Source organism: Orycteropus afer, unplaced genomic scaffold (genome assembly GCF_000298275.1).
Source record: "Orycteropus afer afer isolate SDZICR_OR568_19922 unplaced genomic scaffold, OryAfe1.0 scaffold00041, whole genome shotgun sequence".
NCBI classification, from domain to species: domain Eukaryota; kingdom Metazoa; phylum Chordata; class Mammalia; order Tubulidentata; family Orycteropodidae; genus Orycteropus; species Orycteropus afer.
In genome coordinates this window covers 2,626,020-2,651,450 of record NW_006921628.1, presented here as the reverse complement: position 1 = coordinate 2,651,450, position 25,431 = coordinate 2,626,020, and the positions used below count along the sequence as shown (strand labels likewise).

At 41.5% G+C, this 25,431-nt stretch overlaps 1 protein-coding gene across 1 annotated transcript in view; it reads right to left on the bottom strand.

The window, feature by feature from the left end:
- Positions 1 to 25,431, bottom strand: part of CACNA2D3 (calcium voltage-gated channel auxiliary subunit alpha2delta 3) — a 1,513,414-nt gene that overhangs the window by 236,503 nt on the left and 1,251,480 nt on the right. The window contains exons 19-26 of the mRNA XM_007937248.2: positions 19,995 to 20,066; positions 19,678 to 19,739; positions 18,231 to 18,298; positions 13,376 to 13,421; positions 13,120 to 13,217; positions 10,579 to 10,672; positions 7,505 to 7,600; positions 2,167 to 2,288 (exon numbers count right to left, since the gene is read on the bottom strand). Coding sequence (XP_007935439.1) covers positions 2,167 to 2,288; positions 7,505 to 7,600; positions 10,579 to 10,672; positions 13,120 to 13,217; positions 13,376 to 13,421; positions 18,231 to 18,298; positions 19,678 to 19,739; positions 19,995 to 20,066 — 658 coding nt within the window. The remainder of the gene's footprint in view (positions 1 to 2,166; positions 2,289 to 7,504; positions 7,601 to 10,578; positions 10,673 to 13,119; positions 13,218 to 13,375; positions 13,422 to 18,230; positions 18,299 to 19,677; positions 19,740 to 19,994; positions 20,067 to 25,431) is intronic.

Genomic DNA, 25,431 nt, shown 5'->3' with positions numbered 1-25,431 from the left:
GGCACCATCTCATAAAGGTGCTAGATGAATGCAAGTTGAATGGAAATCAGCTGAATTGAGAAGGAGTGAAAAGGTAGATCTGGATTTAGAGACACTTATTACTGAAACAATTAAGAATTTTCTTCTGATCCAAGTTGAAGCAGTGTGTATGCAGGTATTTAACACACAGTAGAGAAAATGAGAGAGAATTCCACCACAATGAATTTTACTTGATGGTTTCTTACATTTTCCCTGAATCTAATAGGATTGTGAAATCTCCTAAGATGTTACAGCATCCATAACTTTACTCTAAGGTAAATTTCCTTTCATTCCATGGTTACAATGAAAGTATAATGACAATTATTTTTACGAAAAGAACAATTCAACCACAGCCTTAATTAAGCAGAACTTGTTTTCTCCATATATAATTCTTGATGGGAACAATAATGAATAGTAACAGAGCAACCTGCCATGAGGGTCCCTCACAAACAAGCACACAAACACATACACACAAACAAGGCAGTTTTGGGGACTGTCCTCTTCTTCCATAGCTCCTTTCTCTGTTCAGTTTTAGGCAAAAGCTACTGTCACAAAAGGACAACTCGATGATTCCAGTCCAGATCCAGGAAGCCAAGTTCTATTTTTTTCTTTAAAGTGTGAAAAAGGAACTCCCATGAGACTGCTTGGTGGAAGGAAGATGTTATTATCGACAGGAGTGAAGCAGAGTAAGAGAGTCCACTGCTTCTTTGTGAGTTTTTCAACAATAAAGTGTGATGCAGACAAATGTCCAGAAGGAGAATTAGTCACCCAGAAATGTATTAAGAAGGATACATGGGCATGAGAATGTGTTCACACAGCCTCATCAGCAAATGAGCACAGACTCGAAGACTCTTAGGCTTGAAAAGGATCTAGTAGATTATCTCATCTGAAATCCCACCCAGTGAGGTAATTTCTTCAATAATATTTGGCTTTCCTTGGATATATTAATGAATGGGGGACTCTCATCTTAATCCATTCAACAAATTATTGGACAATTCTTGTCAACACATCCTCTGTGAATTTCAAAAGCACTTTATCTGAAAACGTCTTTATTCAGGGAAATAAGAAGTCACCTACATTCAAGGAGAAGGACTCCACAATGAGAACTGGAGAGCCTCCTTTAGAGCTGAGTTAGGAATGCTTGTTAGAGATTAATATGAATGGTTATAATGGTAAATATCACTAATTACAGGTTAAATTGTCCAGAGCAATCCAAGTTTATAAAGCCAGGTTTCATTCATCTCTAAAGTTGCTACAATGTCCAGTGTATGGCCTTATACATAGAGACCATCAACAGTATCAGATGGATGAGAGAAGAAAGAGTCAAGTACAACTGAAAGGCTCTCTTGCTTCTAAGACTGGTTGAAATAAGACAGTACTTGCTTCTTTATGGAGGGAGGTCATCTTACTTTTTTCATAAATCATACAATCTGAGGACTGAAAAAATCATCGGCTCCATGCCTCTCATTAATCACTGCATACCTCTATCAGGAGAGTGTAAGGCTGTACAAGCCTTCTTCTTCCTGCATATCAATTTCAGTCACTTCCATTGAAATGGGGAATTGTGGACCTCCAAAGTGAAGTGACTTGCTAAAGGTTTGGGCAAAGTAGATTAAGTTTCTCTTAACTTCTCTAAGCAGGGCCATAACAACTGTAAAAAGAAACAAAAAAGTCTACTGAGAAGTTTGTATTCAGATTCTATGAGGCAGAAATTATCAGTCCTGCTTCCTGAAATGCTCTTTACATTTGGGTATGCAGAATCTTCATCTTCATTTTATTTGGAGCCATTATACTTATGGGTAGGTGCTCTGGTAGCATGGTGCCTAAGGCACTTGAATGCTAACCAGAAGGCTGGCAGTTCAAACCCACCAGCCACTCCTTGGAAGGAAGGCTGGGCAATCTACTTCTGCAGTGATGCCGCCTCAGAAACCCAAGGAGGGGTCACTATGAATTGGGGCTTACTCCATGGCACATAACAACAACAACAACATACTTATGGAATAGGCCATCTGCTCAATGCTGGCCCAATATACAATATGGTCTCTCAGAGCTGATCTTGGCTCCTCTCGGCATTCAGGCAGTCCCCCACACTCTGCCTAGGCTAGCAGGATCAGACAAACAGAGCCTGCCTCTAAGAAGGACACCCACCTGTGCTAAATGGGATCGAGTAGACAAAGCTCCCGGGAAGCTGCTCTGCAGCTCTTCGGTACCAGAGAGGGAAATGGTCTGCGTTAAAAATGTTCTCCTTGTCTCCAGCTTTCAGGAAGTCCCTTGAAATGGAAAAAGAATAAGAAGAGCATTATGACATTTAACAAAGAAAAGACAAACATTGGTATATTACAACAGCCTTTGCTGGATAAACTGAGTGATGGCTCTTAGAATCCCAACCTCCCTTTCTCAGTACAGAAGGGACCTGGGCCAGCATTATGTACTGAGGGTTATTCAGAAATATCTTGCAGAGCTTGGGCAGTAAATTTCAACTGGATGAAATTATTTCTTCTAATATATCCAGTCAAATTATTCTTGAAGTTTGAAGCAAGTAAATAAAGCCTCCAAAAATCATAGCAGAAGACTAAATGATTATTCTTCTACATAGAAATCCTTGTCTTGCCCTAAAGTATGCACACATACCCTTGGTGTGTGTGTGTGGAAAGAACAACTTCTTAAACATATCTCACTCTTCTTAGAAAAAGTAAAAAGGAGGTAAAAATGGGCACATGTTGGGATCTTTGCTCCTTTCTTCCTGTACCTCTCTACTCTCCAGTCAAACAGAACTGCTTATAATCTCTATAAAGCCTTTGTCCATCCCTGCCTTTTGTCCACAATATTTCTTTCTGTCCAGAAGGCTACATCCACTCTCCTCTCCATCTCTTCTGTTACAATCGTGCTCCTTTCAAGGTGCACCACATAAATTCACAGAACCAAATAAAACTTCCTCCTCTCCTGGGTCCCACAGTCTCAGTTGCTTTCAAACAGCCTTCTCTTTCCTTAGTCTTATCCTAAAACATGTCATGTTCTCCCAAAACTCCCAGGATCTTTGAGGATGGGATCTCTTCTTCACATTTTCTTATCCCTCCACAGTCTTAAGCATCCTGAGGTCTCAATGAATGTCTGTTGGCTTGACTTGCCTCCAAAGAGACACCTCCATTCTCCAGGCCTTAACTCTCTCATCGTGGCTGTCATGGTACAACTCAGGGGGGAAAAACTGACCTCCTGGTTTGTTCACACTCTGCAGAATTCTTTCAGGAGAGGAGAGCAATCAGAGGACAATGTGTATGAGGGCAAAAGGCCACCACTTATACTAGAAATGGTACTACCTTTCAGTTGCGTAGTGTGCAGCGTGGAGTTGGACCAGATAAACCATGGAGAGGAGTATGTAATATTCTATATTGTTTTAGCATGGTTGAATTTATATGCTAAGTTATAACTAGTTAAACTCTAAAAAACTCACCGCCATTGAGTCGATTTGACTTATAGCAACCCCTCTTTGGGTTTCTGAGGTGGCATCTCTACGGAAGTAGATTGCTCAATTTTCCTTTCAAGGAGTGGCTAGTGGGTTTGAACTGCCTGCCTTCTGGTTAACAGTCAAAATATCTTAGGCACTACACCACCAGGGCTGGTTAGAAATTCCTTGAATTTAGTATCCAATTCAGGAAAGAATTCTATCGTTTTTGGTATGGTCAACAAGCGACCCCTTAACTTCATTCAAAGAAGGAGAACTCCCCACTTTGAGAGGAATCCCACATCATTGGAGCCCACCTCACAAAGTTCTTACGTTGCACTGAACTTGGCCTCCCTGAACTTTTACCAGCCTGTCCTAATTCCTTTCAAAGGGCATAGAATTTAGTTTTCTCATTATCTCTGGAGGCTGGCACTCAGTGAGCACTCAGCATATGCTTAAAGATTATAGAATAAACCAATTTATGTATCTCAATGAGAGCTCCTCAAGTATTAAAGACACTTTCTTTTGTCTTTTAAAAGTAGTATTTCTTAATTCTTTCAAATCTCCCATCAGTATAGCCATCTTTTGATGTAAATGCTCTACTTTGTCAATACTCGCACCAAATTTTATGCTACCTGGAACTGGTCACATTAGAGAAAATATGGGCTTGTTTCCAAACTCTCACCAACATGATGACATTCTAGAAATTGAAACTTCTTTTTTTAAAAAATAAATTTGGCAAAAGCATTCTGCTTTCAAACAGAAGATCAACTTTGCAGTCATTAGCAGCATTGAAAGGGTGCAGAGAGCCTCTGTACTATTCAGAACGCTGGAGGTAGGAACATCCAGGCTCAGTGTGACAGACAAGTCCCAGTTTGGCTCTATAATATTCAGTGGTAACATTTCCTAACCTGAAAATCATCAGGTATTACAAATGTTGAAACTGTCCCTTAGTGGTAGCGCAAGAGCCACAGTAGGTGTGCTTAGAAGATATGAGTGATCCTCGCTTAGACTGATGGTGACATTCAGGCTTTGGAGGTGGCAAGTGGTAGCTCTGAAACTGCACACCTGCGTGTTCAGTGTCCGGCTGTCTAGGGCCATTCTAGTACCCAGGGAAGCAAGCAGGAGCCTGCAACACTTGATCTTCATTAGCAGTGGTGCCAATGTCAAAGGCCTGGGTTGCTGGGAAACCTGGGAGGGCCATGCCAATTACCAAGCAGTGATTCAGGAGAGGGTAGGTAAGAAAGACCTGATTCTGTAGAATCCCAGATACATTCTTCAGGAAGAAAGATCTTTCTAGGTAAGATTAAAGTATACTTTTAGGTACTAGTGGCTGCTATGGTGTTGAGTAAGAGCGACTGAAAGATTGTACATGTTCTGGGCAGAGCTGTATGACCTTTGGTAAGGAACTGAGTGTGTGAACCCTTATTCAGTCATTTATAAAATGGAAATAACAGCACCATAATTATCAAGATATTGTTACAATTATTTAACATTGTATGTGAAAGTACTATGCAAACTGGGCAAATATATAGGCATATAAAAGCCTAGGAGTTTCTTTCATTTTCTTTGGATCAACTGGAAGGCATGATGTGATCATCTCTTATGATTAGAACTTCAGAGGAGACCAGGAGCCACACTGTGAAAGCTGACATCATTAGATGCCCTATGTGTGCTGATCTAAGAGGCCATACAGGAGGACATACTGAAGGCATGAAATATGTTGTTAACATTAAAGATGATGGTCATAAGACTATGACCTACTTCCATTTAGGGGTGGTGGGGATCAGAGTTGGAATCTCAGTGTAGGAAGCTGAAGATAGTACAAGTTAGCTCTAGGTGAAAACTTTATATTATCTAGAACTGTCAGGGTACAGGGTTAGAGACTGCATGGTAATTCTGAGTACAGGTCCCAATACTCTGAGCTGTTCCTTATATGCCCTTCTCAAAAAATGAATGAATGAATGAATGAATGAATGAATGAATGAATAAATAAATAGGAAATTATAAAAGCTTCTAGCCCTGGCTAAGAGTGTATCCAAAAAGTTGAGTCTCAGTGAAGTCCATTTGCTTGTAGAGAGATGAGCAGGTAAAAGACCCTAAAATAGTAGATTTCAAGGTATATGAGGCAATGATATGAGATCCTTGCAGATAGGAGAATCAGTCAATCCTTCAAATAATCAGAGAGTACCCACTCGCTCTGGGTCAGGGTGAAACCACAGGGAAAAGAACTCACAGTTAAAGGTATTTTCAGCTTCCCCAGGTAATTTTGCATCCTTCATTTTTTTGGTTCTCACAGTAACCTAGGGGAATCATTGTCCCATTTTCCAGATGAAGTTGCCCAGTGAAGACCACACAGTGAAGGTAAACTGGATGAGCTAGGCACACACTGAGCATTCCTGAATACAGTCCAGCCATTTCTCAAATATGTGACAATAACTCAGTTATCAGACCAGTGAGGTGCCATGTTTCATTGCTGTTACAATTTTTCTTGTTTGTTTTACTCTCACTACCAGCAAAAGCCATCCTCTTTGAGCATTAGAAAATCTATTTCTGTGTCTCCAATAGCTTCTCTGAATCCTCAAAGGAGAAGGCCATGTGTATCTTGACACTTCTAGTCCTTCCTAGGGACTTTCCCTCTGGAAAGAATAACTGTCTGGGAGTCAAGGATTAACCCAAACCCCTGGCCATTGAGTTGATGCCAAGTCATAGTGACCCTACAGGGCAGAGTAGAACTGCCCCTGTTGAGTTTCCAAGGCTGCCAATCTTTCTCCTGCAGAGCAGCGGGTGGGTTTGGACCACCAACCTTCTGGTTAGCAACTGAAGGCTTTTACCACAGTGCCACCAGAGGTCCTTCAAGGATTAAAAAGGGCTTTAAAAAAATCCCCATCAGAATTATAGTCAAATTTATAAATAATAAACGTGAGATGCTGAGGAAGAAAAAAATCCTGGAATGAGAATTAAAAGCCAGTCCCCTGAAATACATAATCATGGGTCCTCTCTTTACTGGACTTGATCTGATATGTCTAGGGTCAGGGCTTCATCTAACAGGCAAGCAGCACTGCTGAGCTGGGGCTTGGTGGATAGTGAGCATCCACTCTCTGGGCTCCTACTGGGTCAAGGCCCTCTTAAACTAGTGCCACCCTGTGGCATGGTTATTCACCCCCAGGGTACCCTGAAGGCCAGGATATATGAGGTTTTTCAGTCACCTCTGGATTCTCACACAGGTATTTGCAAACCACACACAAACTTTCTGCATCTTCAGACTCCATTTGTCCCTAGCCTAAAAATGCCTCTTATGTGAGGAGGGAAAAAGGGGGATGGGGGGGAAGAAAAAAAATACTTCTTATTGGATTCAGAAAAGGCTTTCCAGACCATCTGCCAGCTCTCGTGGAACAGCAACTGGATGAGGTAAGGGTACGTGGCTCTCTGAAGACATAGGGACAGAGTAGTAGTTTATAGAGCCCCTGAGTACTATACTCATGATCACTCTGCCCACCAATCACCCAGGTGTCTGTGGAATCACAAGGAAGTCAAACCTGAGTGCACCCAGAATGCCCACCCTTGGGTATGGGGCTCTGCAGTTCCTCAGGCTAAGTGCAGAGGCATTAAAACATAAACATGCAAACAACAGACTTGAAACAGTGACTCTGGACAGGCAAGATTCCTCAGCAGAGCTCCAGAACAGCTGAAGGCCCTGAAGCCATCTGTCAGGAGACCAGCGTCTGTCCTCCCTCTGGCTGCTCTGCCAGCAACCGCACCATCTCCCAATTTTGAGATGACTCATCAGGGTGGGAGAGGACTCCAGGATGGTGGACAGAAGCCAATGTGTGTGAGGAACAAAGGGTTGTGGAAGGCCCAACAGGCAGGTGGACACACATGCTGGGGCCCCCATGGTAGAACAGAGAGAAAGCATGTCAACAGGCTCAGGAGGCCTGAATTTTGTTTCTACTAGTGGTGGAATCAAGAAATGAAACCAGCTTCCCTTTGAAGATCCCATTTCGGGTGCAGGCTGCTCTCCTGCCCAGGAGCCCTCCTACTTACTGATTGGTGAGCTGCTCAGCACCAACAAACAGGTTGATTCTCGAGAGGCCAGTTCGAGTGCCGAGGAAGGCAACCTCCACGCCCTTGTCAGAGTTCCTGAAACAGAGCAGTAGACATCAGGGGGATGCTTCCAGATAGTCTGCAAATAGGCAATGCCTTTTGTATTGTAAGGCTCAGAAAACATTTTGTGAAATAGCAGTTTTGAAACCCAAACTTCAAAAGAAATTGCAGAAACATATGCATATATGCTCACTCACTCTCATTTACACACCCCAAGCACAGAATGCAAAGTCATACCCCTTACAATAGTTTTCAGGGTAATACTTATAGGAAAACAAATTCTCTAACAACAAAGGCAGCATAAGGAAATGTACCCCCAACTCTAAACTCACCTTTATCTCAAGATTCCGGGTATAAGGTTAAGAGGGCAGGAATCCGACGATGAGAACTACTCTAAGAAGAACAACTATCCCTAGACCTACCTTTCTGAGTTGATGCTGCCAGTCTATTCTATGTGCTGGGATTGTTACTGGAATCTGTCCTTTGAAAGAATAAACTTCTGAGCCACTGACTCAAGCCTGGGGTGTCCCACAGCCTGAAAACATCTAGGACCTGAATCCCACACAGTTGTGAGGACAATGACTTGTAACTTCTACCAGAACATGGTCCTTAGCCTCACTACCAACTCTGAAGGGATGAGTAAAGAAATCACTTCCCTGTCTTCTTCAGATACCTACTTCTTCAAAGTAGGATGCTTGTAGGAGCCTTAAGAATGGCCTTAGCAAGGAAAACTAATTGGAAAGTTCACTAAAGATGATTTTGTTTGAACTTCCAAGGCAAATTTTGTTTGAACATGTCTCCCAGGAGATTTGCACATGTACTTCTTCTGAAAAAGCCAATGGCCTTCCTCCACAAACATGTAACTTTATTCTACAATACAAGTATAAAGAGAATGCTGATTTTTGAGTTTGTTTTCTTGGCCTAGATGCTAGTAGCAATTTGATCTGATGCATTATCCACGTCATCTTCAATATAAGATCATTTGGTTACTGGATCTTTGACAGCACATCCAAGTGGTCAGTGCTACCTTTAAGTACTTATAGTGTGAATAAAATCCAGTGTTCTGCGTTTGTTTCTGCTTGTGGCCTACATCAAATTAGAAAGCCGAATTGTCCAATCAGTTACAGATGTGGACTACAAAGCAAGCTACCATTTTGGAAATCTCTAGCATGTATTAGGAATGAATCCACAACCTCGGCCTGAGATTTTGAGTCTCATGAGAACCTAAAAGAAACATTTCCATATCCACTAGAGAAAGAAACCCCAAGAAAGGCTTTGACTCTCTCCCAATCAATATGATCCATGTAGGTAAGTAGAACATGGACAGCTCCACACATAATAAGAATCACGTATTTCTTTGGAGCTCCAAACTCAAGTCTTCAACTACTGATCTGACATATCCACTTGGGAGACTTACAGACATTTTAAACTTAAAATTTCTAGAAAGGAAATCTGCCTGTGTACAGCTCCAAACCTGCTCTTCTTCAATGTTTCCTGTGCTAGAGAGTGACAACACCATCTACCAGGTGCTCATGTCATAAACCTGAGAATGGCTCATAAACCTTGATAGCTCAGCCTTCCCCACCTCACACATAGAATCCATCATTAAGTGTTGTGGGTGTGGGTCTTGCTTTTGAAGCTTGCCACTAGTGCATATCTTCTTTCCGTGCACACTGCCACTGCCCTGGTCCCAGTGGCATATCCCTGGGAATCTTGTAGGAGCTTCTACTACCATTCTTACCCCACTACAGTCTATTTTCTACATAGAAGAGGAGAGGCTTTTTTATTCTTTTAAATACAAATCTGATCAGGTCCCTACCCTTCTTAAAACCCTTCAATGATTTTCCAATACTCAGAGTATAAAATCCAACATCCTTAACCTGACCTCTAAGGCCCTGAGCCATGTGGCCTATCTGCAGCCTCCCTCATTTCCCAACACGTCCCAGCATACTCACTGTATTTCAGCTATGCTGGCCTTCTTTAAAATTTTCAAATATATCAAATACTTTCTTATCTCAGGGCTTTTGTATATGCTGTTCCATCTCTCTGGAATGTTCCCTAACCCTTGAACTAGTTCCTACTCAGAAAAGTCTTCCTTGCCTTTCATCTCTGCTCCCAGTCTTGTAACAGTCCACACGCTATTATTTGTCTTCAAAGCAGTTATCACAATTCTTAACATATATACAATCTATACCATAGGTACTGTGAAGGCAATGGCTATGTCTTGGTTATACCCATTTTGCCAACACTTCGCCTGTGTGACTGGCACACAGCAGATACACAATCAGTTATTGATAAGTGAATGAATGAAAAATGAGAACATAATGAATGATAAAAGGGAGAGAAGAGAACATATAGAAGGGAAGATGAAAGGAAGAATAGAGCTCATGAACAATAGAAATGGGGAGAGAAGTGAATAGTGTACGATACGAGAGTAAAATGAAAAGAAATGAGCTTCTTGTTTTGAATATTTTAATAGTTGCTTAAACTAATAGTTATAATAATAAGCTGCTAACACTGTATTATCCTAGCCTTTGATGACAACTACCATTACCTACCCGCTATGCCCGCGACATCCCCCATTTCAGAAATAAAACCACAGGGTTATATTTGACACTCTAATGAAATTGAGCTCTCACTTCCCCATCCTATTCACAACCTAACCTGGCCCAGAGCCCAAATTCCCTCAAGATTGTGAAATAGAGGAAGCTATTGCAAGGCAGGAAGCAAAGTGCTCCTTCCGCCTCCCTCTCTCTCTCGGAAGTGTCACCCTACCTCAGCATACCAAATTTCATGTAATGTTAAAACTCAAACAAATTATATGTCAAACCCAGGAGCTTGCCATCCACACCAGAGCCGCTAATCTGCTCTAGCTCTTGTGGTTTGGAGCTTTGGGGAAAATTAAAGAACTTTAACACCAGGCTTCTAAAACAGTTTAGTTCTTAAACCATAACCATATTTCGGACCACTCGTGAGGAAATGGCCATGGAAGGAAGACACGTGCAACCACTTACTCAGATTTGTTGAGGGCAAGACTGGTCCAATACGCTTCAATTGGAGCACTCACCACGGCATCAAAGAGGACTTCTTGGATCAATTCTTTATCACCTGTTGGAAGGAGCACAGTTGAGGAGACAGATTTGGCTGGACTCCCAAGAGGGGACAAGAATCACTCACCAGGCTCATTTTGCAGCATCTGTAGGCTCATTTCTTACATACAGTGCATTGCTTTATGAGTTAACCTCCTACCAGCCAAAAATATGAAACACAACTCTGACACCTGATATGCTGGCAACACAGGGGCCCCCAATGTATTTGCAAGAGACAACAGTTAATTGAGATGCTCAAGCATCTCACACTTCAGTTTTCTGCTTTCTTTCCCCATCTAGTAGCTCAGTCTGTGGAGCAACAGACTGACTTCCAGATTTGAAGTGCAGAGTGCAGAAGGCAGTACTCCTTCAAAAGTTGATCTTTTCAACTGTCCTCTATCAAAGCCTGCAGTTCTCTTCAGGGCCCTGATCTCGGTTGTAAGGTGGAAAAGAGATATGATAACTTAATGACTGATAGGACTTAGTCATTAAGTTTTGAGAGACTTTCCATTTCAGAATTTTTTTCATTTCAAAGAGGGTATCTGTCTCTATCCAAAGTGACTACTGAAAGAATCTGTGAAAGAGGCCAAGGAATGAGGGAGCCATCAAGAGTACAGGATATGCATCCTAGAACCCTTCAAACACACCGCAGAGGGGGCAACTAATTATCTCATAAGGCAGGCCAGTTCTTACCTTAGCTGGGGCCCAGGAAGACAAAGGAGCTTTGTTGTAAAAGCAAAAAACTAGAAATAACTCATCATCATCAAAAAAGACAATGGATAAATTGAGGTATAGGTATGAAATGGAATTCTGTATATTAACTCAAACAAATTCATTAGCACTAAATGATCAGACCAAATGAATCTCAGCAATGAGTGAAAATACAAGTTTTAAAATAAAATATAGAATATGATGCCATAAAAGATGTATGTGTTTATACATGTATGTGAGTGTGTGTGTATGTGTGTGTGGGGCTTAATTTACAAAATAATGTTCCATATTGTTTTTGGATACCTACATATGTAGTAATAATACAAAATGCATGGAAATTATAAACAAATTCAAGGCAGTTGTTCTGTCTGGGAGGGAAAGAGAGAAATGGAACTGGGCAGGAATACCCAGGAGTTTTAATGTTTCAATGTTTCATCTCTTAAAAAGTTCCTGAAAATTTGATAAAGTCAAATGGCAAATATAAGGTTGTTCTTGTATTAACTCTATTTTTTGTTTTTTGTCTATGTTATTAAAATAGGTCAAAGAAGATGAAAATTGGGACCACATGATATTCACCTGATCTTTTCCCTGCCAGAGCATATCCCAAAATGTAAATCCATTCCATGAAGATGTTTTTCAGAAGCTGGATAACTTCCTTATACCACTTGTAGGGTTATTGCAGTTATTCCATAAGATAATGTATGTAAAGTACTTCTCACATCATTCAATAAATGGTATCTGTTACAGGTGGGGGCAGATGCCATGCCTGTTTTTGGTGAACTTCCCATTGCCTAGAGTGGAGGAGCTACTGGTGATAGCACAAGGTCTGCTCCTGTATTTAGTGTGTATGCCTACGTCCTCTTCACTGGCCACTGGTCATTTCCTACTCATTAAGCCCCCCTAGTGCCTAAGGCACTTGACTGCTAACCAGAAGGCTGGCTGTTCAAACCCACCAGCCACTCCTCTGAAGGAAGATGGGGCAATCTACTTCCGTAGCGATACTGCCTCGGAAACCCAAGGAGGGGTTGCTATGAGTCGGGGCTGACTCGATGGCAAATAACAACAACAACAACAACAGATGATACTTGGAAGCTCTGGTAGCATAGTGCCTAAGGCACTTGACTGCTAACCAGAAGGCTAGTGGTTCAAACCCACCAGCCACTCCTCAGAAGGAAGATGGGGCAATCTACTTCTGTAGTGATACTGCCTCAGAAACCCAAGGAGGGGTTGCTATGAGTTGGGTCCGACTTGATGGCACGTAACAACAACAACAGATGACACTTGGTAGGGGGATGAGTAAGCACAACATGTATCATGAGAGGCAGCATGGCACAATGGTGACCCTGTTCCTGGAAGAACTGGGTCATCTACATTATGGCCTTGGATGACACAAGTCTTATTTCCAACCCTAGTCATTCATTTGTAAAATAAGGGAGCTGGATCAGTAGGCATTCACCACCCTCTCCCAGATGTAACATTTTCTTCCTATTCAGGTACTACACTCAGTAGCTTGGTAGGGGGCAAATCCAAGGCAAAGGAGTAAACTGGGATTGGAGATTCTGTGTGACATTTGGGAACCCACATTCTTTTTCCTGTTCCTACTGGTAGCAGATATTTGGCTAGATTTAATGTGACTAATGGTTTCTGTCAAAGCAAAGCTTCTCTCACAAACTGAGGCAAAATATGGTTGTGTGTTCACTTCATCCCTTCCCCCAACCACATGCACACCCAATATATGTTTGAAAGCAGACTCACATTGCAGCAGAGGTTCTTTGCCTTTGAGGTAGAGCTTAATAGCCTCTAACTGAGAGAGGTGACGGTGCTCAGGGTGTAAGTCAGTGTTGCAGTAGGACCTAAGAACATAACATGGCCCAAAACAAGAGCATGTCAGTACTGGGAATATCACCTTCTCTTTCATTTGAATGAGGAGAACTGGTCAAGGGAGCACAAACAACATGAAATCAAAGAGGGAACAAAGACCAATGTTGACAAAGTATTGCTTAACTCTTACCATTCATCTGCCAAGGATACATCAGGGTGTTCTAGGTCATGAAGGCCTGGAGGAAGAGAAGGGGATAATGAGAACATACCACCCACATGTGGCACTGACCCCCCCCATCATCCCATCATCGTTTTTTGTGCTTCAAATATTCCAGGACAGGTTTGTGGAGTGGTTAAGGGTAGTAGGCATCAACCCAAAGGGCTCTGCCTGGGAATTGGAAGTCTGCACATAGAAAATGAGTTCTCTTCCTGGGCAGAACTCTCTCCTCATGTCTACCCATCTCGCTCACCATCCCACCTTGCCTGGGTGTGTATCTCAGGAATGTCTTGACTACTTGAAGACAAACCTCACACCACTGAGTACTGGGAGAGAAGCTAAGCAGACGGTAGAAACAATGACTTGGGAACCCACATAATCTGAGTCAAAAACTATGCTAGGCCCCTTACTCCTATGTGGCCTTGGACTTTTCTAAATATCAGTTTCTTTATGTGAAAAACAGGAATAATAATAGTCCCTAACTGATGGGTGGTTGTGAGGATGAAATTATAGGTTGAATGATAAGAAATTGCCAATACTCAACTGTTTTTGACCAGCAAAAACAGCTAGCTGTTCTAGGATACTAAGTAAAAATGAGTCGTCAGTCTGCAAAGATAGCTAGAGGATCAGGGGCTTGCAGGGAACCTGGGAATTTTTATAAAATGCTCGAGATCATCTTCACTCTCTCTCTTTCCTTGCATTTTCTTTTAACTAGATTTTATAGGCCATCAGAAGACAGACACTGCTCAATGATGACCTCAGGAACTCTGACGACACTTATAATCTATTTTAGGATGCAGATGTTGTCAAATGACCACCAGCACATTCCAGTAGCCTCCTCAAATACAACTGTATAAAGTAAATAGTACAACAACAAACCTATCACACAATTCTTTATTTTACAAGAATTAGGGAACGATTTAGATTGAATATCATCACAAATAACCCAAGCGGACTATATCCTGGCTCTAACATCTACTGGTTGACTGACCTTGAGAAAGGCACTTCAACTACAAGATGCACATAATAATGCCTACTTCACAGATGATACGAGACAGTAGAATGGGATGGTGTTTGGTCCTGAGTACAATCCATCTATCCATCGATTCATCCATCTATCTTTCTTTCCCTCCCTCACTCCCAGCCCTCCTTTTCTTCTTCCCTCCCTCCCTCTTTCCTTCTTGATTTCTTCCCTTCCATTTGTCCTTCCTTCCTTTCTTCTACATATTTACAGAGTATCTACCATGTTCCAGACATTATCCTAGGCCTCAAGAAAATAATAACAGGCAAAATAGAAATTACTATCACTATGACACTTCCATTGACAGGAGAGAGACAAGTAAAAGACATTAAAATAAAAATAGACAGTGTATCAGTTGGTGATGAGGGCAATGACAGAAAAAGAACATGGGCAAAGGCAGGGAATTCCAAGAGATAAGAAGGAAGAAAGAGATTCAAATTTAAATATGGTGGTCAGGGAAGGCCTCACTAATCAAGAGATTTTTAAAGCAAAAATCTGGAGAAGGCAAGGGAGAGAACTGTGCAGATGCCTGGAGAAGAGCACTTAAGGCAGATGGAAACAAATGCAAAAGCTCTGCAGTAGGATCGTACCTTTCTGAATACTGTGTGTATACTGTGTTAATGATATTAATTATATCTATTTTTCTAGGCTTAGCTCTAGTCAGCTTTCATCTACAAAGTCCTCCCTGGCCATATTTCATAGCATCTTGTATATTTGATCAAGTCCTGAAAGGCAGAACTTTTTGATTCCTTCCTCTCAGAGTTTCTAGGGAATCAAGGAAATTTAATTTTCCTTTAACTATTTCATCACTGATTTTGGTCCTTCAGACAAAATCATATCCACTAATATCTCCTAGGAGCTCTGGTAGCATAATGGCTAAAGCACTTGACTGCTAACCAGAAGGCTGGTGGTTCAAACCCACCAGCCACTCCTCGGAAGGAAGGTTGGGCAATCCTACTTCCGTAGTGATACTGCCTCGGAAACCCAAGGAGGGGTCGCTATGAGTCGGGGCCGACTCGACGGCACATAACAACAACAACAACAATATCTTCTAATGCTTACAATGAAAATGACAGAAACTCTAATTTATGGAATAACTACTGTGCACAATTCATGTCAAAGATACAGATAAAGTGCCAAGAAAGGTCAGAAGAAAGTTATTTCAGCAGGCAGAGCTAAAGTTCCATGCCTTCAACTTTAGAAACTAATCCTTATATTTTTGAGCAAAGTCTACTTGTATACCATCTTCCTAATATCTGGCATTGGCAAAGCATCTTAAAAATTCCTACATTTTGTATGGCAGCAGTCCTCATGGAAGATCCAACAGAAATATGGTTGCCATTTCCAAGGACCGTCTTCCCTCTCCAAGAACAGAGGAGAATAATAATCAACTCAAAGTCCTTATAGATGATATGACCCTCTACTAATTAGCCCAAAGGGAAACAGTTTTCTCAGACCTTACTCAGCAAAATTGGCAGGACTATAAGTCCTTCTCTTTACAGAAGACCAACAGAGAGAGGAAGATCTGATTTTATACGTATAGATAACCAGACATTCTGCCCCTTGGAGAGGATTCAGATCAATTTCTTATATGGTCATTACAGTTAGCTCTGAAATTCTGTTTGTGAGACCACTCATCTTTGAACATACAGGGAGAAGGTAACAACTAAAGAAATGATCCAAAAGACAATGCAAAACAATGTGTGTGTGTGCATGTGTGCATGTGTGTGAGAGAGAAAGAAAGAAGGAGAGAAAAAAGAGAGAGAAGGGGGAGGCAGGCCCATGCATTGAGGGTTGAGAAACAAGCAATCCATTAATAATCCCTTTCCTATTGCTCTGACCATGAGCTGTTTCCTCACCTTGAACTTAGATGGCTCAGATGTGACTTTTCTGGCTTCACGGGCACTGATGTTCACTGAGCCATACATGGCTCAAAAACAAAACAAAAACAAAAACTCATTGCCGTCAAGTCAATTTCGACTCATAGTGACCCCTCTTTGGGCTTCTGAGGTGGTACCTCTACAGGAGTAGATTGCCCAGTCTTCCTTCCGAGGAGTGGCTGTGGGGTTTGAACTGCCAGCCTTCTGGTTAGCAGTCAAATGTCTTAGACATGACACTACCAGAGAGCTCCCACATGGCCCATAAGGCCATAAAATTTTAGAAGATTTTTTTAAAAGGATCTCTGAGAACACATCCTGTCATGTAGCTTGCCCAAGTCACAAAATTCCGTTTTCTCTTGCATAACGCTGGGAAGAGAGACCACAGGATTTTCCCTGTGGTGGATACTCTCTGGGTTCTTCCCAGTTCACAATGAATCCTTCAACTCTCCTTTCTGTTCCTGAAGGTTTCACAATCACTTGGGAGCCAAAACCCAACAAATGTGAAACAATGCATGGACCAAAACCAAAGCCAAACTCATTGCTGTCGAGTCGGATCTGACTCATTAGTGACCCCTCCTTGGGTGTCCAAGGCGGTAACACTACGGAAGCAGATTGCCCAACCTTCCTTCTGAGGAGTGGCTAGTGGGTTTGAACCATCAGCCTTCTGGTTAGCAGTCAAAAGCCTTAGGCACTACGACAACAGAGCTCCCAATCAGAAGTAAACCACAGGCCAACTATGGAACTGAGGATTTCAGAGATGATAAACAGATGTGTCTATCCTTGCCACATCATTTGAGTGAGCCATGGGATGGTCTGATTTCTGGAAGTCACCACATTTATTTCTAATTATCTCAAGTCAATTAAAGTTTGGCTTGTAACTGAACTTCCTGCTCTTGGCCATACTTCCTGAGTATACCAAAAAGAGTACTGATCTAGTTAAACCTGTCTTCTGTGGACATGCAAGAACTAATGTCCAGAATGGGCAAGTGACTTGCTCCAGGCCAATCAGGGCTCCATGTTCTTCAGAAGCCAAGACCCTCTTTCTCTGTGAGCTTATGATACTGGAAAACTTCTCTGAGCCTCAGTTTCATCCGCTGTATGACACAACCATCTCCATAGATCTTCTTGGGTTGTTGGGTGATGAGAAGGACAGTACATGTGTGACAGCAGTTTTAAAGTTTAAAGAGTTGTAGCAACTACTCCTATTTACTGGGAGCTTACTATGCACTGATGCTTTATAAAGACAAGAGAATCAGGATCTCAAGGTACTTACTCCTTCTGATCAATGTTAATCATTTACATGAACACAGTCCTCTTTGGACCACAGCTGCCATGAACCTAAGTCAAGTTTGTGGCTCATCTGGGTAGGAGACTAAGACTTGCATGTGTATGTCTGAGTTGTCACATTAACTTGTATTTTTCCTGGTACTCATTTTTATGTATAAGAAAAAATAGTTTGTGTATGACTGCTGTGAATTGCCTCAATAACTCTGTAGATTAAAGAAAGAAAACAAAAAACAATTGTCTTGGACTCGACTCTGACTTATGGTGTCCCTATCAATGTCAGAGAACTGTGCTCCACAGGGTTTTCAAAGGCTGATTTTTTTGGAAGTAAATCACAGGCTTCTCTCCTTAGATGCCTCTCAGTAGATTTGAACTGCGAACCTCTCAGTTAGCAGCCGAGCACACTAACCATTTGCACCACTGAGGAGTTGTAAATGAATAAAATTATAAAGAAGCCTACCACTAATTGAGGTTCTCACCAGTCTGGAACAGTCTAGGCAAGCAAGGTGACATCAAGTGGATAACTAGTTGTGCCAAATACTCAGGGAAAGGGATGGATAGAGGAACAAAATATTCAGTTAACTCAATAGCTAGCTCCAGAACTTTCTTTCCACACCAAAGTTAGGCAAAGAGAGCACCTTACCTTCTTCAATGGTTACATTCCCTCGGAAGAAATATTTCCCATGGCCTCTGGAGAGCGCCACACCTAAACTGTGCAGAGAAACAAAGCAGATCTTGAAAATCCATGGCATTGACTGGAAAAGACTTGTGGGCTAACATTTGTATTTCCCAATTTCACATTTTCATTTCATGTTCTTTAAACTCTTTTTCAAACAGTTTACTTTCAAAACCCCACTGATTATAGTCGGTGTTGATTTTTCTTAGGTTCATCGGCTGCGTCAAAGAAATTTCTGATTAGAAGTGCCAGCAGCAATTGGCTGCTCTGGTGTGTTTTAAAGAGGTGTGGCAAATTACTCGCCCTTCCAGCAAGTCCTTCTCCTGGATCCCATCCTCAGGGTCATGCACCCTGCTCTTCATTATCACCTTCTACTTCTCACCCTTACATTTAGCGAGGGATGGGTTTTTCTAGGCCTTAGAATTTGGGACTAGGGAAAACTGACCCCTTCTCAGGTATAAAAATGAAAAGTTCTACTACCGCTTGAGGATAGCCACATTATTGTGTTATGGTCTTCTCTGTCCATCTTCTCCCTAGTCTAATAGATTTTTCACACTTTGACTAGCTTGATTTAAGCTGTCTTCTGTTCTTGGCTTAAGTAAGAAAACATGTTTTGAAAGCAGTCTTTTCATTTGGCAAACCCACTCATGTGTTCCCTTGATTACTCCTGGTTCCAAATGGAATCCACCCATGATCCATGGTAATACCTGACATCAATGCTTGAATTTCTTTTTTAGCTTAGTCTATAGACAATAAATTCTCTCTTTAGCTCTATGAGGCACCAGGTCAGAAACATGAAGCAGCCCTACTAACTTTTTTACAAAAACTGTTACCACACTCAGTTAATAGAAGTGGGGAACTTTAGCATGCTACATATGCATCTGACAGCAGGCAATGAGGCCAAGCCACTTTCCAGGATTATTACAAAGAGGAAATAACAGGATTCAAAGTTAGACAAGCATGGGAGGACAGTTCAGAGAAATTAAAACAGAAGCACATATGTAGGGATGGATATGCCACCTCCAAGTGTGAAGGATTTTTTTTAAAAAAAATTTTGTCATGGAAATAAAAGGTGAAATGGAATTCACTAGGCAGCAAGTTAGATGGTTAAGGACCCTGGTAACCCTCTGAACTCGTCTCTCCACCCTTGGTGGGAATTCCCAAAGCTTATTTGCTTCATAATGAGATGCAAAGCCATGACAAATTGAGTGAGTTCTCCTAGGTGAGCCTGAACCATCTTCCCCCTTCTGGAAAAACAAAAGCAGCCTGGGAAAAGCCCCTTCCTCACTCTTTCCAGCCTTTTGGCAGGGTGTTTGGTTATCTTCAGATGATGAGCTCTGAGAGCGTCAGCAGGTTTTGTACAAACACAACTGATGGGTCTGATGGAATGTCCATGTATTATGGTCAGCTCTACCTGAAAGGAGTACCCTTGATGTCTGTATAATAGTAGTCATTTGTCATCACCAAAACCCGTTTCTAGATTGAAAGAAAAAGTCATAGAGAAAAGAAAACATGGTTAGTCTGCTAGGTGAAGTTTCTAGAAATAAATAAAAATAAATGGACACACTATGATCAGGTTAACAGTACTACATGAATCTTGTTTGAGATAAGTAAAGACAAGAGAAAAATGATCTCAGTGAAAGATATTTATTCCAGATATAGCTTTCAAAGCTATTTTTTCACAGTGGTTTGTTTTAAATTAAACGGCAAGAATGTTTTAGAAAATTGTACCCCTTTGTCAACTGTCTTCTTCACCTCCATGGAAAACTTCCCTGTCTTCCGATTCACCATGGCATTTCTTAACTAAAAATGAGAAAAGAAAATCGATGTGTTAGTTCTGCTCTGTGTTACTATGAAATCTGGCCACCACACATCCTCTGTCTTTGGAGGGAATTTAGTGGATAGTACAAGGGAGAAGTAAGACAAGCCTGGGCTCTTTTGCTGCTGAATCTCAGGTGGTTTTGCATTAAGTCTGCACATTGCACTCAGATCTCTACATTGGAGCTTCTGAAGAATAAACATCTGCTATTGTGCAATGGGAGGCAGGCTAACAACAATAAATACAAGGCTTTCAACTTCAATTTGGGGTGCTCATGGAAATTCAGGACAATAACAACAGAAAAGCCTATATGATGTTGATAAATCCCTGAGGTTCAGAGAACAAACCCCTAGCGTTTCCATGGCCAAGTTACATTTTCAAAAAGGGCACTGATTTGTCATGGAGAAATCATTTTGCAAAACATAATCAAGTTAAAGATATTTTTTCTACACAGTAGTTAAAAAAAAAAAAAAAAAAAAAAGCCAACCATTTGGAAGACAGGGATTAGTTTTTCATAGTATGAATCATCTTCAAGTGTGCCAATTAATGGACTTGCTGACGGGGCAGTGAGCAGGGTGACCCTGTATCTGATTTTTGGAGGTCGCATCTAGGAACAACAAGTCTGCCTCTCCTTCCCCCTCCACCTGCAGCTGACCTCTTCTAATTATGTGTGGCCCTTCCACGAGTTCAGAGGAGGACAGCAGATGCAGTGTTGAAAGATGTGCCATCGTGGGCACCAATGGGAGATGACAGGGAAGGCCACTTAAGGGAATAGTAGCAAATGCTGACATGCCACAGCCTGTCAGGAACAGCTCTTTCCCAGACCTATGCCTTGATTTTTTCTCCTTTCCTCTCGTCTCCTTTGAGGAGCTCGACTAAGATCTGGCCGATAGAAAACTGCAACGCTTGCAGCAACCTAAATTTGATTCAGGGCTGTCTAGGTTTGGGTTCACATTCCCATCTTCTGTGTGAGAGAGAGTAAAAGCATAAGTTTTAGCTGGAGGCATGTATAAAATAAAACATATATTTTACTCTAGATATTTTTTAACAACACATAATGGGCATTTCTGGAAATATTTTCCCATTTTAACTTTTGTGGTTTTGGATGGGGAGAGCTGGTCCTAATTAAGTCTACTTTCTAACTTTTAAGAACGGCTCAATTTATCTTTAACATGGTTTTCATTTTTCCTCTTTCTGGTGCCTGCCTAAAGCCATTTGGGACCTTCCCTCTCACATTCCCCAGGCAAGTCAGAGATTAGGTAAGCCTCTCCATGCCTCGTGTCACTCTCTCTCTCTCTCTCTCTCTCTCTGTCTCTCTCTCTCACACACACACACACACATACACACCAAACCCCCAGTAGCACAGGGCAATCTGTAAGAGGGCCTGGGAGAGTCCAAGCCAAGGGTCATTGGTGCTTTCTGAAGACAAATGCTTAGATGGACAGTCTAGTTGGTCCCTTTTCTGAAATAATAATGAAAGTAGGTTACATTTACTGAACAACTATTTGTGAGGCAGGATATTACTGCAGTTAAAGAAATGGATGTTAGAGCCAGAACTTTATGATCTGGGGCAAATAACTTGTCCTCTATGTCCTCAGTTGTCTCCTCTGCAAAATGAAATCCATCTCATAAAGCACTCATCTTATAATGTTGTAGTGAGGATTAATCGAGTTAGTATGGAAGAGTACCAGGTTTACTGGAAGCACTCAGTATAGATTAGCTATCCTCCATCACCATAATCACCACCACCACCTCAACCATCATCATCATCATCATCATCATATTCTTTATCTTCTTCCTTACCTTTACTTGGCTTCAGACCCCATTTGAGAGTTTACACACCCAGGATTCGAATTCTAGTTGTCATGATATAGCTGCCCATGCATCAATGTTTTTCCAACTTTCTTGACTGAGTCACATAAGAGCTACATCTTACTGGGATAATGCCCTGTGATGTTTCCTATTTTAGTCTATTTCATTACTTTTAACTGTTGCTCATGAACCACTAAATAGATTTTGTGACCTCTCCAGCCTGCTGGTTTGGAAATCACTGCTCTTCAGAGAGGTAACCCAGGATATCAAGGTTTGAGTACCGCCACTGACACAGACCAGCCGTCCTGTGACCTCTATGTGGCTGAATTTCTACATCTTTCATTCATTCTATCAAAAGTGCTCCTGAGTGAGGATTCCCAGATCCCAATGACCCAGACAGGTGTTGTAAAAACTGTGCTCGTTAGATTCTTATTTGGCTCCGATAACACTGAGCTACTGTTTACCGAACTTTTACTATGTGCAAAGGAGCCCTGGTGGCGCAATGGTTAAGCATTTGGCTGTGAACCAAAAGGTTTGTGGTCAAACCCACCAGCTGCTCTGCAGGAGAAAAGATCTGGTGATCTGCTCCCATGAAGATCACATCCTAGGAAATCTTACTCTGTCACATGGGGTCACTAGAAGCCAGAATCAGGTCAACAGCACACAACTACTACTAATATGTGCTAGGCACATGGATCACATACCATCTTCAAGATTATCTTCTAAAGTAACATTATTACCTCCATTTTACAGGCGGGGAAATTGAAGCACAAAACTAAGAAACTTGTCTAAGTCACATACAGCCTCTCTGTCTCTTGAACCCAGTCTCTTAACATCTGCTTCTCAAATCCAGAGGAAAAACACTGGGAGAAAATTAAATATTTTATAACATTAATATAAAAATAACATATTGGTATTTCTGGGTTGTTTTTAATCAAAGAGAAAAATTTCAAAATCAACCACACAACAGTCTGAGGTTAAAACTTCCCACAAGGCTCTTCCGTAAGCTCTAGGTACTGTGACTGGGCTGACAGGAAGATGGGTTTCTGTCCTCACTGCCAGAGAAAGGAGGGGGTTGGTGATTTTCCAATAGCCTGCTCAATAAAAACATAGCATTGTGAGGCTAGGCCATTCTAGAAATGTCACTTTTCCATCAGAGGACACTGGGGCTAGAGGAGGGGAGCAACCCACCCAGAATCACACAGTAGGTCAGTGGCACGACCAGCCCCAGGATATAGGTTATCAGATGGCAGCAGAGGTGCCCAGAACAGAGGCAAGAGAGGCAGGGAATAGTAAATGCTATCAGTCCTGACCAGGGCTAGGAGAGAATGATCAGTGATGACCAAGAAATGCTACTCGGATCTGTCCAAATACCCCTTGAATTTGGCCACCACTTTTATATTCAATAGTCAACAACTGAAAAAATGAAAATGGCTAGGCAGAAGATTTCCAGATAAGTGTCCATGTGCCTATATAGTAGAACACACACACACACACACACACACATATCCCAAACTCAACTGCAGTTGAGTCAGATCTCATAGCCACCCCTCCTTAGGTTTCCGAGGCAGTATCACTACGGAAGTAGATTGCCCAACCTTCCTTCCAAGGAGTGTCTGTTGGGTTTGAACCGTGAGGTTTCTGGTTAGCAGTCAGAATATATATATGTATGTACGCATGTGTGTGTGTGTGTGTGTATACACACACACACACATATGTATGTATATATGTGTGTGTGCATATATATATAATTTTTATTTTTATATCTATATTTAATGAGCTCTGGTGGCATTTGGCTGCTAACCAGAAGGTCAGTGGCTCAAACCCACCAGCTGCTCCATAGAAGGAAGATGGGGTGATCTACTTCCATAAAGATTTACAACCTTGGAAGCCCAACAGGGGTCATGATGAGTAGGACTCTGCTAGATGGCAGTGAGGTTTTTTTTTTTTTTTTTGTTACATATATATTGAGATTTAGGTGAAAATTTACAGGGCAAATTCATTTTCCACAAAACAATTCATACATATTTTGTTTCATGACATTGATTGCAATCCCCATAATATAATAGTTTTCTTCCCACTTCTGCACTGTGGTTACCTTTTCCCTGTATGCTTTTTTTCTATGCATTCCTACCCTTCATTTTATATGCCTGTCTATTGTTTGTCTGGAAGCCAGGGGAGTGAGTTCAATTCCAGGCATGAAAGGATGACTCAAGGCCATAATTTCACCAGTCTCTATGAGACCACTAAGCTTGGTCCTTTTTGATGATTTTGAATTTTATTCCACATTTTCCTCCCACTCTATACAGGACCTCTGGTTAGCAGCCAAATGCCATATCCACTACACCACTCTATCCAGGACCTCCTATTTTAATCCCTTTCTGAGTGGTTGACAGTTCTTCTGGACTCGGGGCCATGTAGGCTGAGGTTCACATGGTCCATTAATTTCTTCGACTAATTGTTTCCATGTATCTTTGATTTTTTTCATTTTCCTTTGCTCTGAACAAGAAGACACCAATTGTTGTATCTTAGATGACTGCTCGCAAGCTTTTAAGACCCCAGTCACTGCTCACCAAAGTAGGATATAGCACAATGTTTTTTTGTAGTATGTTTTGCCAATTGAGCTTGATATCCCCCTCGACCATGGTCCCAAACCCATAGATCTAGTGACCCACTCACTTGGGGTGTTTGGCTGTGGCTAAGAAGTTATCAAAAGTTTGCTGCGTTAACCACAGCTATGGACATATCCAAAGTAAAATGAGTTTACAAGATTATAAACAGGGAACCAGAGACAAGTGAGGACAACTACAAACAAAAAGAGGGAAAAGACTGTGTAGTCACAGAATTTCTAAACAGTGAGGAAGTTAAGAAAGTTGAAAGATAGAATGGACTGTTCTAAATTCGGGGATAGAATTATAAATCATAGGGTAACCTCAAAGAAAAATGATAAACCTTCACACCACAATAAAAAAGAGGACAAGCACAAATATTCAGCATATACTAAAAGAACAGCAACAAAGGAAATGATAACATGAGGACATTATGCTGAGTGAAATAAGTCAATCACGAAAGGACTAATATTGTATTAGTCCGTTATTGTAAAAGTTAAGGAAAGGTTTATCTGTTGAAGGAAATTTTCTGTGTTGGTTACCAGGGGTGGGAGGGGAGGGGAGGGAACGCTGTTAGTTAGATAGAGATAAATATTGATTTGGGTGAAGAGAAGGGCAATGTACCAAATGTGAGTGACCAATATGGCAGTATTGAGGATGAGAAAGACATAGAGAGGTACATGGGAAGTACAGACAACAAATATGAACCCTTTTGCATATACAGTACTGAGTTGTAAGTGAAGGCAAACATGGGTATATGGATGGATAGGTGGACAAAGTAAACAATTAGGTATGTCTATGAAATGGGGAGTGTATCCAAGATCATATATAGGGTTGGCAGACAATGGTCCTATAAGTTTATGTGAATGATTAGAATTCCCAGGTGTATAGTAGAGCTGACAAAGGGCAAGGTTGTGGTCACTGTTTG